The 16,869-nt window shown below is 41.4% G+C and overlaps 1 protein-coding gene across 2 annotated transcripts in view; it reads left to right on the forward strand.

Annotated features, from left to right (window-relative positions):
* Positions 1-16,869, forward strand: part of LOC136871961 (protein BANP) — a 223,920-nt gene that overhangs the window by 69,958 nt on the left and 137,093 nt on the right. For both annotated transcript variants that reach the window (XM_067145723.2, XM_067145722.2), the window contains exon 2: positions 14,884-15,238. In XM_067145723.2, coding sequence (XP_067001824.1) covers positions 14,889-15,238 — 350 coding nt within the window. In that variant the 5' untranslated portion in view covers positions 14,884-14,888. The remainder of the gene's footprint in view (positions 1-14,883; positions 15,239-16,869) is intronic.

Below are 16,869 nucleotides of genomic sequence, written 5' to 3' on the forward strand. Positions count from 1 at the left end.
CTCCAAGTCCTGATTCCGGTGGATCTAAATCTTCGTAATATGCTGAATTTTTTCTCGGAAAATTGTGTAGAATGCACGTTGTTCTAACGATTAGCTTAGCTGTGTCCACATGAACGTCCATGGGTTTGTGTGAAGACAAAGATGAACTTCACAGCGACCGCGGGATTGTAGGTGTCGCTCCCGCTTCCTGCGTTGGTGTGTGCAGAACGACGAACTTTGCAGCGACCGCGGGTTTATAGGTGTCGCTCCCGCTTCCCGCATTGGTGTGTGCAGAACGACAAAATTTGCAGCGACCGTGGGATTGTATGTTTCGCTCTCGCGTCCTGCATTGGTATGTGCAGACCTTTATGCTGTGCGATGAGCTGGCCTCATGCTTGCACATTACCACCCTTCCGGAACTGCTCCTCCCAGCATGACCGACTAGACTAGTCATTCAGGAGGGGAGGGAATACTGCTCTCCCCTCCCCACTGATTAATAACAGTAAGACACTCCAGCCATCTAGTCCTAGCAGTCATCCTTTCTGAGTCCAAAAATTTTTCACCATACATTATTTTATTATTATATTATTGTGGTTTATATATCATGTACAATAAACAAATCCAAATCCAAATGATAAACCTGTGAAAGTACATTCTATTTAACTAGATATCACATACAAAATGTTATTGTATCTTATCAACGCTTTGTCAAAGTAATGATGAAACCAATGTGTGGCACAAACGTACTGCACACAGACAAGCGCAACCTGTTTTGCAAGCTTTCGCCAGATATCTCGCATGACACCGTGACTTGTGAAGTTTCATTACAGAGAAAAACATCTCACAAACATATGTTGAACCAAATATTGAGTGAGCTTAACCAATTATTGAGAGAGCTTTAGCAGCCTTGTAATGGAGGTGTGGAAAGTCTACTCGCGGGAAATGTTTGTAAAATTATTTCGTACTTTTGATGAGGAAGAACTTATTTCGAAAGTGTGTGGTAAACTGGAGATCGATAAGTTCTATCTGAAAATGAACGGGAGCATCATCAACTGCAACAGCGATTGGTCTCGCAAATGTTTGTAGAAGAGGAGATAGAATGTTAATATCCTGGAATCGTTCTGTGAACTGTTTCCTTGATGTCTACGATTACTGAAACATACTCTTCAAATGCAGCACATTAACGAACACAGTCCAACGTTGGAAAATGTGCTGTGTTCCTGCACTTGAGCTGGCTTTCCCAAAGTACAAGTTTTCTATTGAACGCTTCCACTTTATAAACCATATCAGATATTACGTTGTTTTCACCTTGCATAGCAACATAGAGAGCATTTATATGATGGTAATATCAACTAGGAACGCAAGGTGTGCTATCCACTGAGGATTTCCTAATTTTGACTCATGTTTATTTTTCTCATTTAAGAAATGATATGGAATACACATGGAAATATATCAAAATAGGAAAATCACCAGGCATTGATGAAGTGTGTGGTGAACTAATCAGGTCTATGGGTGATGCAGGAAAGCAGAGGATGTATAGACTTTTTCACAAGATATGGAAGGATGGGCAGATACCAGCAGATGGGAAGAAAAGGTATCATCATTCCACTCTTTAAGAAAGGTGACAGGAAGAAATGTTCCAATTACAGAGGAATTACATTAACTTCCCAAGTGAGAAAGCTGTATGAAAGGATTTTAGAAAGGAAAATAAGACCATTGATAGAATTAAAGTTATCAGAGGAACAATACAGATTCCGGACAGGCAGATCAACAGTTCATCTAATATTTGGACTGTGTCAGCTAATGGAGAAGTATTATGAACATAATAAGGTCCTTTGGCTGACCCTCCTGGATATCAAAAAGGCCTTTGATGCTGTAAGCAGGGACAGAGTCTGGGAAGTGCTGAGAAACAGTGGAATCAATAATGACATATTAAAACGAATTGAGAATTTATATGAAGACATCAGTAGTCGCATCAAAACACCATCAGGATTGACGGAACCCTTTAGAATAACTACGGGCCTAAGACAAGGTGGAGTTCTGTCACCTCTTCTCTTCATTACTGTGATGAATGAGATTCAACAGGTATGCCAGAACGTTGGTGACAACAAAATGAAAGTCATGCTATTTGCTGATGACATCTGTATATGGGGAGATTCCAAGGAGGAACTTCAGGATCAGATCATTGCATGGACAGTAACAGCTAAAGGTTACGGCCTAAGATTCAGTCAGGAAAAAAGTGAAGTGTTGGTTATGCAGAGAAATGGTCAACTGGAAGGTTACGTTGAAATAGAGGGTAAACAACTCAAGATGTCCAACTAATTCAGATATCTAGGAAGCATGATATAAGCAACAGGCTCCAATGAAGAGGAACTTACCAGCAGGATTCAAGCTGGAGGAACATTCTATAGAGTTCTCCGTGACCTAATATGGAACTCAAAAGGATCATTGAAATGCAAGCGAGCAATTATCTGACTTATTACTTGCCAATTTTGACATATGAGAGTGAGACCTGGACCATGAGGAAAACGGATGAAGCAAGGATTCAGGCAGCTGAAATGAGATTCGTCCCAGCGATGGTTGGCAAAACAAAACGAGATTAAATTCGTAATGAGAACATTAGTGACATGGTTCAGGTTGGCAGAATGCAGGATAACATAACTCTGCATAGACTCGAATGGTATGGTCACATGCGAAGGATGGATCCTGATCGCATACCCAGAAAAATGTATGATCTGCAGTTAAAATATTCAAGACCAAGAGGGCGGCCAAGAATGAGATATACAGGCATGGTGAAAAATGACATTCAGCAACGAGGAGGGGACTGGGACAACATTGAAGAAGGAGAAAAGTACAAAGACAGAAGTTGGTGGAGGGACTTCATTCTCCGACCCATCATATAGATGGAATGACTTGGGATATATCGATATATAAGGAGTTAACTATCGCGAGTCTCAACTCCAAAAACCTGCTTCAAACCTTACTGCGGCTAAGCCATTGGCCGTCACTGTGGTACATGATGTCATCATATTCTTCATCTCCTTCTCTCGGAAATTTCCTAAACTGCTGGTACGTCAAACCGTGGGACCTTATGTAGTTTACAGTGCATGTAACAACTTCCATGACATCTTCTAAGGCACAAAGCGCTTGTTGGTGCAAAATGCTATGAACACCAGGCAACGTAGTCTCATTGCGCCCAAGTTTATTTTGTAACAAGCAATGAATCACTTTTTGTTACCTCGCATTGCCAGTGCGCCACACATCGTAACCGATACCAATTTATTCCAGTCCAAACCGCCTGCATCGATGACGTCTTCTACGGCTCTAAGGATGTCTATACATGTGGTGGTGGTGTTAATGGACACCATATTTAAAAGGTCCTCTGTAACGCGGAGGTTACTGTCCACTCCTCTGAATAAAATAACTAACTGTGCATTATCCGATATATGTGTGGACTCATCCAAGGCAATTGAAAAGTCGACGAAATCCTGCACCGCATTAATTAATTGTCGATGTACATCGCTAGCCATGGCACAGAAGCAGTGTGTCGCTGTTTGGCCGGAAAGACGGACATTTTCAAACTTACTGGCTTCTGTAGGGTAGAGAAGTTTTGCTGTGTCAACCAAGCATTCTTTCACCATTTTGCCATCCACAAATGGCTTTCCCAGTCTTGCTGTTTTCAGCACCATGTTGTAACTAGCTCTTAATAACAGCAAGTCAAGATCATCTTTCTGAAAGTAGGAGAGAAGAACACTATTGAACGTACTGTGGTTGTGAGCCACGAAAGATTGGTTTCTAAAATATGTTTTCAAATGTTTAACTTATGTTGGAATATGCCTGTTGACTGTGATCCTGTGTTTTCATATCCTTAAGCCTTGCTTCACGTTCTTCGCCTATTAAAGTGTTATATTCTTCCTTGTGGATAGCGTTATAGTGACGCTCGGCAGTAAATTTTCAGTGTCCACCGATAGTCCGATGGCATAATAAGCATTTAGAATTGTTTCCGTCAGGCATGTCAAAGAACTGCAACTCCCAGTTCGTCTTAACCCTCCGTTAATGATGCACGGTGTCACAGACCGACGTCATAAATGATTGCGCTTCCTTCTTTGCCTGTTGGAGTGAGCTAGCTGTGCATCAGGTTACCTTCATCAATTTCATTCTCGAATATACTCGCCACTGTACAAGTTCGAACGTTAACTGTACAGGTCATTGGAAGTCTTTTCAGTCTCACACATCGAGGTGTCTAAGAGCGTACATGGTCCAATAGACCAAATTCACCAATCTCGTTTTATGGTTGCATGCAAATGAAATGTATGATATAGATTTCTGTGTACTCATTAGCTCATTATATTCTGGAGCCTAGTAGCTTAAGCAGTGTCCATTGTTGTGGTCACTGTTAGAATTGTTAGATTGTTGTGCTAACACTAATGTTTCTTTACTGATCAAGACAATATGGTTATGTTTTTTCTTCTTGTGTATTCAAGGATATGAATTTTGAAAGCGAAGAGTCCCCTGTTAGGGAGCTCCTTGAAGTTGTTTTAGCCGACCCTGCTAGTCAAGAGGATGAAGCTGACTTCTTAGATGCTGATGTCTGTGACAATGAAAGCGACATTGAAGAAATCGACTCTGCTGAAGTACGAGAAGAAGATTCTAACAGTGAACGAGAATTAGATACCAATGATGAAATACGGTTTTATGTAGGTAGTGATTCTCAATTCTGTGTAAGAAAGGATATGACCAAATGGAAGATACATTGTCCTCCGAAGGCTGTACGAACAAGATCCAAAAACATTATAACACAGTTTCCAGGATTTAGGGCATCGGTGAAGGGCATCAAAGAACCAATTGAAATCTGGAGGAAATTTTTTGATGGTCCTATGATAGAAATGATTGTGTAATATACTAATCAACACATAGAACAAAAATCTCTGGGGCGGTATAAAAGGGAAACTTATATCAGACTAAATTATAGTAATGAAATTGAAGCTCTGATTGGAATTCTAATATTGAGTGGTGTGAACAAATCTAATCGGCTGAATGCAGATGAATGCAGATGAACGCTTTGCTACTGATGGTAGTTCACCAGAAATATTTCGCCTAGTCATGTCACTGCAGAGATTCAGATTTCTCCTACAGCACCTAAGATATGATGACAGAAATACATGCCAGGAAAGAAGATCCAGTGATAAACTTGCTCCCATTCGAGATATCCTTGACAGCTTCATAGTAAATTGCAAAGCCCATTACGGTATGTCTCAACGTGTGACCGTCGATTAAATGTTGCTGGGATTTCACGGACGCTGTAGTTTCCGTCAATTTATACCATCTAAGCAGAACAAGTACGGCTTAAAAGTATATGCTCTTTGTGATGCCAAGATGTTTTATACATCAAATTTAGAAGTTTACGTAGGCAAGCAGCCTGATGGTCCTTTCCAAACCAGCAACTCTCCCCAGTTGTTGAGAGGCTGTGTGAACCAGTATATCATATTGGTAGAAATGTCACTACAGATAATTGGTTCACTAGCGTTGGGCTTAGTGACTTACTCCGTGGTCAATATAATCTAACTTTGTTAGGCACCATTCGGAAGAACAAACGTCAGATTTACCCTGAGTTTCTACAGCAGCAATCAAGGCCTATTCCATTAACAATGTTTGAGTTTCACAAGGATTGCACGCTAGTTTCTCATATTCCTGTGAAGGGGGAAAATGTTTTCCTCATCAGTTCCATGCACGACGATGACGCAACAGGAAAAGCTGAAATTATTGTGTCATACAAGAAGACTAAGATCTGTGATGTGATCGATCAACTGAGTGCTAATTGTGATTTTCTTTGGATTAGTTAATATTTCAGGCATAAATACTCAGGTGATATTTAGTCAATCAGTCAATATCAATCAATCAATCAATCAATCAATACTGATCTGCATTTAGGGCAGTTGCCCAGGTGGCAGATTCTCTATCTGTTGTTTTCCTAGCCTTTTCTTAAAGGATTTCAAACAAATTGGAAATTTATTGAACATCTCTGCCGAAATTGTCCGGCATAAATTCCTGACTGGGTTGGCTATTGACCTAATGAATAACCGTATCATTTGAAGAGCTTCTATTTCCAATATTCCCAGAATAACCAGAGATAGACTAAAGGAAATTTACAACATCGAGGAAGATGTCCAACCTACATTAGAACCATCAGAGGAAGTGGGAAGGTGCAGGGTCTGCATGTCTAGGCAGAACCGGAAGACAGAGTACTTCTGTAAGAAGTGTCATAAATATTTGTGCCTTGAACACGCAGATGTTGTATGCCATGACTGTCTTGATGGTTAACTGTGTACTGATGCAAATTTACAAACTTTAGATCTCAATCATGATTGTTTGTTTTCTTTTCAACAGAGTTTATGATTGGATATTTCACTAATTTCACTTATCATAACTCAGTTATAATTTCTCCTTATTATTGCTTGTAGATTACTTAAGTGTATTTTAAATAAAGGTTAAGATGATTAAATTCTTATGTATTATACCCTTCCTTAAAAATATACTCTAAAATAATGAAAAGTATGGAATTATTTAAGGCCGGTCTACTGGACCAAGTCACTAAAGTTGAGAGTAAAATTCACGTCACTAACGGAGGGTTAAAGGATTACAAATTTTTGCCACCCTTCTTTTTTTGATGTGCTGTCCACAATGCAATGCATTTTGAGAAGGTGCTAGCATTAGGGCCTAGGAAAATAGGAACATGCCCAGAGAGGAAGCTAGGTGGACCGAGGTTAGGGAGCTTTCCATCTGTAAATCCATTTGTCTTTTATTCACTGACAACAACATATGTACAACATTATGTATAACATTATAGCTGAAACACTCTTTAAAGGTAAACCAATAAACTTCTATTGGCCTCTTACGTATAAGACGGAACAGGAGATCTGTTATCCCCAGAAAATATAATAGAGACAAGTAGTTAACATTAAAGAAAAGAAACGGCCTTCAACTGGCCATAGGCCCCTGGACTACGAACCCGGCCCATCCAAACAGCACAGCACACACAGAAGCACAACTCAAATCCACTTACACACACCCATTCGCGGCCACAAGCATAAACCTTTCACTCAATACACACATACAACATTCACTCACGACTTACGCTCCGATGTTCGCAGCCCAGAAGCCTTGGGTTCGAAAGGAAACTCCCAGTAGTTGCTCAAGAGAGCAACAAATAATTAGTGAGAGTCTAACGCTGGATGCAACCAGCCACCAAGACTACGTTTGAGAAGGGAAGGGGAAGGGACAGGAGGGGGAACAACCAATGTAGAAACTCACTCACAGCGCAGGCGCACTTCAAGTGTCTGTAAGAGTCTTGTGAGAGAGCGTAATAGAAGTTTCTCGTAACACAATTTCTTAAATATAAAATGAAAATATTTCTTAAATGAAAATATCTGTTATATCCTCCCCGCCTGAAACTGAAAATGAATAGATCCTGCAGACAAATTAAGAATGAGCCCAGAATGTGTAATGAAATCGGCTCCCAGAATGACTGCACAGAATAATTCGTTCACAACCACGAAGCTGAATTTCCAAGAAAAGGAAGCTATTCTTACAGAAACCCTAAATCTGCCAAGAATACCTAGCTTACTGCCATTCGCCGTCACATACGTAGAAGACACAGGTTCTAGTTTATTAAACTTATTGGAGCTCTTTAACAGTTCATAAAGTTCCTTATCAATCAATGACACTACGCTCCCAGAATCAACTAGGGCAGACATGGGTACCTTGTTTAGTTTAACATTCAAATAGGGCAGTTGAGGTCGATGAATGGCCTTTACTCGAGTCCAATCTCGCAAATTACTATGAGACCCAAACAATCGGCTTTCAAACAAACTTGAAAGATCAGAACAATCTTCAGTTTCAGGAATGAACATCGGCGAATGACCGTTGAGTGCGTCCGGCACTCCTTCTGCTACTCTGTTACATGATAGCTTTCCTAGTCAACTTCTGTTGGCGCGATCACCTGTAGATGATTGGGTACGATTTCGTTGAAGTACAGGACAATTAGGACGTACATGTGTGTTAGACCCACACTCGTAACACTTACGTTCTACGGGCTGAGAACCGGAGTCACTACTGCTAGGTTTAGAAAACTGCCGCCGAGGGCAAGCATTTCATAGATGATCAGCCGATTTACACAGAAAACAATGTCGTGTTTTGTGTACAGAAGGCGAAACAGGGACAGAAGCGCTACTAGATGACGGTCTATCGATATTACGGAGTGAGTCCGCATATTTCACTCCTTCTGCCGCAACACAAGCGTTTTCTAGCTCAAGGAAAGAATTAGGCCTTGATGAAAATGACAAATAAGACCTATACTCGGGCGTCAGACCTTCAACAATAGAACTCACAATCTCACCTTCCGAATATTTCAAGCGGAAAACTCTCAAAAACATTTTAATGTCCCAAACGTACTCTGAGAGTGATTCATTACTTCGTTGTACTCGAAAGAAATGTCGCTGCACTAGAGAAGATAGTGCTCTGGTAGGAATACATTCACGTAACAGTTTCGCGTGGAAATCCCCAAGAGAATCACGTTCAGACATAGCCACAGCTATGCGACTGGCTAAGTTTCCAGAAGCATGCGGATAAATTATTTGAAATATCAGATCATCTTTGACACCATATACAGCACTATGCTCGAGAAATTCAATTAGAGTGCGCAGGAACTCAATAACTTGTTCGATAGAGTCAATAAAATAAGATTTCATCCCTTTAATAAGTAATTGCAGCGGATGTGGTAGCTTTGCAAAATTAACGACTGAAGAAATATTCTCTGTCGCACATGAATCATTGCCGGATGAAATGGGGTGACCAGCCGGTGGTTGCGAAAGTCCCTGTTCAGTAAGTTCAGCAACATCAGCAGACTTATTTTCAACAGAGACAGAAAACAAGCTATCTCCCATCCCCAGAAGAGTCTCAATTTTATTCGACCACAAAACTAATAAAGTTTTCACATCATCGCCCATACTATCACCAAATAATGCCTGGAGATCAGAGACACGGTTCCTGTAATGAAGCAGGCGAGCTTTAATACGACGAATCTGCTTTCGTGTGACATCACTTCGACCTTGACAAAACTCATCTAACGTGGACTCTATTTAAGACAGCGAAACCCCAATACGACCTAACGCACTCTCACGAACAATGGAAGGTTGACAGCTCGATAAACTAACAGGGTTACGTAACGAGGAACGAAGAAGTCTAATATTATCGTCTAATGTACCGGCAGGAGAAACGCCCCTAATACACAACTCATATCCCAGCTCCTCGGTTCGTAGCAATTCGAGACCGAAACAGTCGCGTATCTTATCCTCATTAACGGGTCCCATTGACCCTAGTGCATCTTTACTAGTATCAGTCATAATTGCTCCTTTAAATACGAAAGAATAATAGACAAGACTGAATTTACTGATGGAAACCACGCGAGGACGCTACCACCTGAGAAGGTGCTAGCATTAGGGCCTAGGAAAATAGGAACATGCCCAGAGAGGAAGCTAGGTGGACCGAGGTTAGGGAGCTTTCCATCTGTAAATCCATTTGTCTTTTATTCACTGACAACAACATATGTACAACATTATGTATAACATTATAGCTGAAACACTCTTTAAAGGTAAACCAATAAACTTCTATTGGCCTCTTACGTATAAGACAGAACAGGAGATCTGTTATCCCCAGAAAATATAATAGAGACAAGTAGTTAACATTAAAGAAAAGAAACGGCCTTCAACTGGCCATAGGCCCCTGGACTACGAACCCGGCCCATCCAAACAGCACAGCACACACAGAAGCACAACTCAAATCCACTTACACACACCCATTCGCAGCCACAAGCATTAACCTTTCACTCAATACACACATACAGCATTCACTCACGACTTACGCTCCGATGTTCGCAGCCCAGAAGCCTTGGGTTCGAAAGGAAACTCCCAGTAGTTGCTCAAGAGAGCAACAAATAATTAGTGAGAGTCTAACGCTGGATGCAACCAGCCACCAAGACTACGTTTGAGAAGGGAAGGGGAAGGGACAGGAGGGGGAACAACCAATGTAGAAACTCACTCACAGCGCAGGCGCACTTCAAGTGTCTGTAAGAGTCTTGTGAGAGAGCGTAATAGAAGTTTCTCGTAACACAATTTCTTAAATATAAAATGTTTCTTAAATGAAAATATCTGTGATAATTTGCAACAGGACTTCCAACAAACCGCTGTCCTGAACCGTGTATGCTCCAACACTCCTGAACCGTGTATGCTATGTTCCCTAGCCGTCACGCTCATACACTACACCTGGCCAACTCTAAGGTCAGTGCTCCCCACCACATTACGCTTCTCTCTTCCCAAGAGTGGACCTGCCTACAAAGCTCTTCATGCGTGCGAAGTCAGTGTGTGGTAACTGTACACACTGTGAAATGTGCATCGTTTGGACACCACTGCTCTATTGTAAGCTCCAAACACAGCCAGTCACTTGACACGTACTTTCCTTTTCTCTGCCTGGGAGTATCGCGTCACCATAAAAACTGGTTCAGCGCCATGGCAAGTCAATGCTATGGTAACCAGTGAATTATCAGCTCAGCAAAGAATACTTCTGCTGTCTGATTTCTTTTCCATGTCATATATCCTTCAAGCTTGTCCCTTTATCTCATTTGAAGGCATGATTGGATAGTCTTTGGAAATTCCATTTTCTCGAACTGTCTGTGTAGTATCATATCTACAGTTTTTTAGATGAACCAGATGTGCCGTTTCAGTATCGAAACATTATCAAAAGGGCAGGTATGACATATGACCAGGTGCTAATCAACCATCAATACCATTGGAGTAACACTTCCCAGATTGTCATTCATACTCATTATTTCCATAAGGATTTTTTCCTTGGTAAATATCAAAATTTATGAGATAGCCTGAGGAAGTCTTCAAACACCTGATCTTATACCCAAAGTGGATGGGCTTTCCGTAGATAAATTGCTTGCAGGTGTTCCTGCCATAATATTCCACCATGCTTCATCAAAATCTAGATCCTGTCCCTTTTAAAAGAAGTATAGGAATATGTAATTGTACTGAAGATAACATAGGATAACACAATTTGTGTAAATGTAGAATATTATGACCTTAAATCAACCACTGTTTTATTTCTTCAATAAAAATTGCTGTGTACAGAGTGAATTGCTAACACAAGTACCTAGAGTGATCATATGATCACTTAATGTTTTAAGTGTTTATAGGAGTAATATTTGCAATTATATATAAATTAAATTCACAGCATTGTAACATGAACATAGATATTTTGTTTGATGTTAGAGGTTATGCTACCTGTTACACACAATGCACTCTTGTTTATCCTATCCCATTCCAGTCTGGGCCTTAATATCCTTAACAAACGTTCTGGACTGGGCATTTTTAAGGATATTTAAAACATTAGATCTCTGTACCTGTAGGAGATATTTGCATGATTCTTTTTTCTTTGTGCTTGTTTGAGCATCTAGTTTTGAAAAACACAGTTTGTATTATGTCAACTGTCACTTGAGATTTTAAAATTGTTTATATATTATACCACGTTTTGCAAATGGAAGTACAGTTTTCTGAAATACTGTTACATTAACCCTATTTTGCTAACATAAAATGTGCATTGCAATTACAAAACCACAATAATGAGTACAATATAAAAATAATAATTTTTCAATAATAATAGTAATAATTATAATAATGAAAATGGGAGCCCTTATGAAATTTTATTTTAATTGACAAATTGAGTCAAAAGTTACTCAAATGTAAAAAATATTGTTCCATTTACCACAAAAAAAATTCTGAGAAAGAGAAAATACAGTCTTCTAAACGGATAACTTTACTAATATGTAGACAATCGTATGTATTCACGCAAATTTGAAATACGCGGGAATATGGGCTAGGCTGTAAAACGAACTCCAATCATAATGAAATGTAAGAAGTTGTTTCGAATTCATAGGTCAGTAATATGTTCATTTGCGCATAAACTTATAATATATCATAAAATACCGAAAATATCACTTTCGTCAAGCACATGTTTGCCGTGAGAAGCCATGTCTTAGAGCTCACTGAGTGACATCATCTACTGATGCACGTTGATCGAAAATATCATAAATTCTCTGACTTCGACATACACTGACTGACAGAGCAAATGCAACACCAAGAAGGAGTGGTTCGAAAGGGATGAAAGTTGGGGAAAAAACAGAGACGGCACGGACGAATAATTGATGTTTATTTCAAACCGATATGCAGGTTACACAATGCGCACGGCATCGACTCAGTAGGATGTAGGACCACCGCGAGCGGCGATGCACGCAGAAACACGTCGAGGTACAGAGTCAATAAGAGTGCGGATGGTGTCCTGAGGGATGGTTCTCCATTCTCTGTCAACCATTTGCCACAGTTGGTCGTCCGTACGAGGCTGGGGCAGAGTTTGCAAACGGCGTCCAATGAGATCCCACACGTGTTCGATTGGTGAGAGATCCGGAGAGTACGCTGGCCACGGAAGCATCTGTACACCTCGTAGAGCCTGTTGGGAGATGCGAGCAGTGTGTGGGCGGGCATTATCCTGCTGAAACAGAGCATTGGGCAGCCCCTGAAGGTACGGGAGTGCCACCGGCCGCAGCACATGCTGCACGTAGCGGTGGGCATTTAACTTGCCTTGAATACGCACTAGAGGTGACGTGGAATCATACGCAATAGCGCCCCAAACCATGATGCCGCGTTGTCTAGCGGTAGGGCGCTCCACAGTTACTGCCGGATTTGACCTTTCTCCACGCCGACGCCACACTCGTCTGCGGTGACTATCACTGACAGAACAGAAGCGTGACCCATCGGAGAACACGACATTCCGCCATTCCCTCATCCAAGTCGCTCTAGCCCGGCACCATGCCAGGCGTGCACGTCTATGCTGTGGAGTCAATGGTAGTCTTCTGAGCGGACGCCGGGAGTGCAGGCCTCCTTCAACCAATAGACGGGAAATTGTTCTGGTTGATATTGGAACAGCCAGGGTGTCTTGCACATGCTGAAGAATGGCGGTTGACGTGGCGTGCGGGGCTGCCACCGCTTGGCGGCGGATGCGCCGATCCTCGCGTGCTGACGTCACTCGGGCTGCGCCTGGACCCCTCGCACATGCCACATGTCCCTGCGCCAACCATCTTCGCCACAGGCGCTGCACCATGGACACATCCCTATGGGTATCGGCTGCGATTTGACGAAGCGACCAACCTGCCCTTCTCACCCCGATCACCATACCCCTCGTAAAGTCGTCTGTCTGCTGAAAATGCCTCCGTTGATGGCGGCCTGGCATTCTTAGCTATACACGTGTCCTGTGGCACACGACAACACGTTCTACAATGACTGTCGGCTGAGAAATCACAGTACGAAGTGGGCCATTCGCCAACGCCGTGTCCCATTTATCGTTCGCTACGTGCGCAGCACAGCGGCGCATTTCACATCATGAGCATACCTCAGTGACGTCAGTCTACCCTGCAATTGGCATAAAGTTCTGACCACTCCTTCTTGGTGTTGCATTTGCTCTGTCAGTCAGTGTATAATACCGCCATCTGCTTAAATACTCTCGTAACTAATACATGAAGAAACACGATGTAACCACTAGAATGCGTGCATACCTCATTCTCGATTTTTAGTGAATTGTCAGACCTTAGCCCGCAGCACGGCCTGAGCATAATTTTGGCCGCTGCGAGCTATGCTTGCAATTAGACAGGAAAGAGTTATTTATGATTCCTGGAATGTCTTTCCTGGAATCCATTTCTGCCTTTACGTTCCATTTTTCACTGAAATTCATATATGATTGCCAATAATTATGCTCAATGTTTTTGCTAAATTCAATTTTCCATTATGTTCCTTCAGTTTCACTTTTCTTTTCCGATCATTCCTAACTCTATTTCTTTCTAACCTGCTCCATCTTCTTAGTCTCTTTATTTCTCTGTTATAATATAGTGGACTGGGCGAGTTGGCCGTGCACGTAGAGGCGCGCGGCTGTGAGCTTGCATCCGGGAGATCGTGGGTTCGAGCCCCACTGTCGGCAGCCCTGAAGATGGTTTTCCGTGGTTTCCCATTTTCACACCAGGCAAATGCTGGGGCTGTACCTTAATTAAGGCCACGGCCGCTTCCTTCCAACTCCTAGGCCTTTCCCATCCCATCGTCGCCATAAGACCTATCTGTGTCGGTGCGACGTAAAGCAACTAGCAAAAAAAAAATATAATGTAGTGGGTCCTGACCATTCTTTACCAAATAATCTTTATGCTTAATAGTCCTACTTTTACAGCCTTTCTTTCTATCACATCTATTTTTAAGTATGACAGAAAAATCATTGTGATATTACCCATATACCACCCATAACTTCAGCTTCCTTGTAGAACTCATCTGATTTGACCAGCACCATGTCTTCTTTCCTCTAGTTTGTTCCATCACTTTGTGATTCAACTGTCCTTCCCTATTTAATTATTTACCATTTTTGGCCATGCTTTCTGTCATTTGCATTACCTTCCCAGTTTACGTTTGGTAAATTGAGATCACCCGCTACATAACTTGTAAGTTCTTCTTTCACCAGCATGAATACTTCCCCTCGTTTTGATTCTCTCCTGTCTGTATGGTAAACCTTCCACTCCAGGAGTATTTAGAAGTGGGGAAAAATTATGGCAATATGTGGAATGAGAAGGCAGTGACACTATTTGATATTTGGTCATTTTGACTTTGATGTTATGCTTATGGAAAATTATGTGTTTAACTTTAATGAATCAGAACTTCCATTCTACATGTTCAAAGCCATTAATATTTAATTTTATAAAATGATATTAATTAATGGTTTTATGCAAATTTGCTTACTTATTCTTATCTTTCCTTTCAGGTAAGATGTCAGTTGAACCTGTGATGAAGAAAGCACGAGGGGAAAATGTAACTCTGCTAACTGCAATTGAAACTTGTTGTAGTCATGTATTGGGATTAAAGGAGGCTTTCAATCAACGTTTCTCATCACTTGAAACTAGAGTGGGTGTTATTTTGTCGGGATATAATGTTATACTGAAGAAAATTGACGAACTTCAGAAATTAGTGGAGAGATCTTTGAAGTGTGAGAATCATAGACATACCTGCTGTGATGAGATTTTAACCAAGATAAGTACTGTGGAGGAAGTAGTAAAGTCTCTTCCAATAGTGAGTGATGTTACAGTCAGTCAAGACCTTCAGAATTCCAATGGTGAAATGTGAGTACCTGTAATATAACTGTCCTGATATGTACTATTTTATTTATTTATTTATTCATTCATTCATTCATTCATTCATTCATTCATTCATTCATTCATTCATTCTAGTCCTTCAGTAACATTTATAGCTTCCTTGTTTAAGTGTTTATACAAAAACACACCAGGTCTGTTTCTTAACTTTGAGTAAACAACACCAAACGTAGAAAACACATGTTCCACAATGATGCTCTAGCTGTTGAGAGTTGCTTAACTTTGTCTGTTACCTACTTGCCAATGACATATTCTTGAGATTTCCACCTCTTCAAAGCAGACACACCTTGCACCACTTCATCAGTGAACATTGTTGGAATGAAATTGAGATTTTGCTTGAAATTTCACAAGTATTGATAGAAATTAAGTTCCTGCATATTTTTCCTGGGCAAATTGAAATGCACATTCGCACTCAGATGGGTAAGTAAACTCGTATCCTCATCCTGAGGTGGTGCAGCTCTTTTCGGGCACACCCCCATTGGAGGTGAGCTGCATGTACCATTTCAATCACGTACCAGCCCTCCTGCTAGTTTTAAATTTCTGGCAGTACCGGGAATCGAACCCAGGCCCCCGAGGACGGCAGCTAATAACACTAACCGTTTCGCTACGGAGGCGGACACTCGGATGGGTGTAAAACATATTTGACTTGTTTAATACTGGTTGAACAAGGGAAGCCAGAAAATGTAGTGTAGCCAATGCTTAATTATAACATTTCCCAAACATCTTAGATTTTTGCCTTTAGTTCCAGATTTCCTTAACAGTTGTGATTCCTCCAAGTCATACTTAATTTTTTTCCACATTTTCACTGCTTGTCCAATGGTACAGGCACTTCTCTGAGTTATTTGAAAGTCACAAACCTTTCTTTTAATGGAATGACACAGTTATTGGGTTATGTCTTTGTTCGTGCACGGACTGGTCTAATGTGTTTGTCCAGCTGTAGAAATAGAGGCAGGCAAAGAAGTGCAGAGAAGTGTGGTTCATTTTCTGGTGACTGAGTGTGCTGAAGTATGTGAAACTTATCGTTGCATGTCTGCTGTGTATGGCGAACACTGCATGTTCATGATGAGTGTGCACCAGTGGCATAGGAGATTCTGAGAAGAATGCACATCACTGCAAGATGATGTGTGCCCAGGACAGGCCCAACAAGCCGTTACTCCTGATGTGATAGGGCCTTATCCGGGAAAACCGGCTAATGACTGAGGAAGAAATTTGTCTTGCGGTTGCCATTAGCCATGGCTCCGTGCATCCCATTATCAAAGATCACTTGCATTTCTGCAAAATTTGCACGCAGTGGGTTCAACTGACGAAGGGACAAAAGATTGATAGAATGGCGTCATGCCTGAGTCATCTGCAGCAGTATCACGAGGAACAGTATGCGTTTCTGTCCTGTATCGTCACATGAGACGAAACGTGCAGCCACCATTTCGAGCCCAAGAGCAAACGACAAGCCAACGATGGAAACATCGCAATTCTCCCCCTGGCAAAGATATCCAAAGCTGTTCACACAAGTTCTGGTAAAGTCATGATGACCTCCTTCTTTGACTGCAGGGTCCCTCTTCTTGTTCCTCGAGCGTGGAACCACAATCAATACGCATCACTAT

Source organism: Anabrus simplex, chromosome 4 (genome assembly GCF_040414725.1).
Source record: "Anabrus simplex isolate iqAnaSimp1 chromosome 4, ASM4041472v1, whole genome shotgun sequence".
In the NCBI taxonomy this organism is placed as follows: domain Eukaryota; kingdom Metazoa; phylum Arthropoda; class Insecta; order Orthoptera; family Tettigoniidae; genus Anabrus; species Anabrus simplex.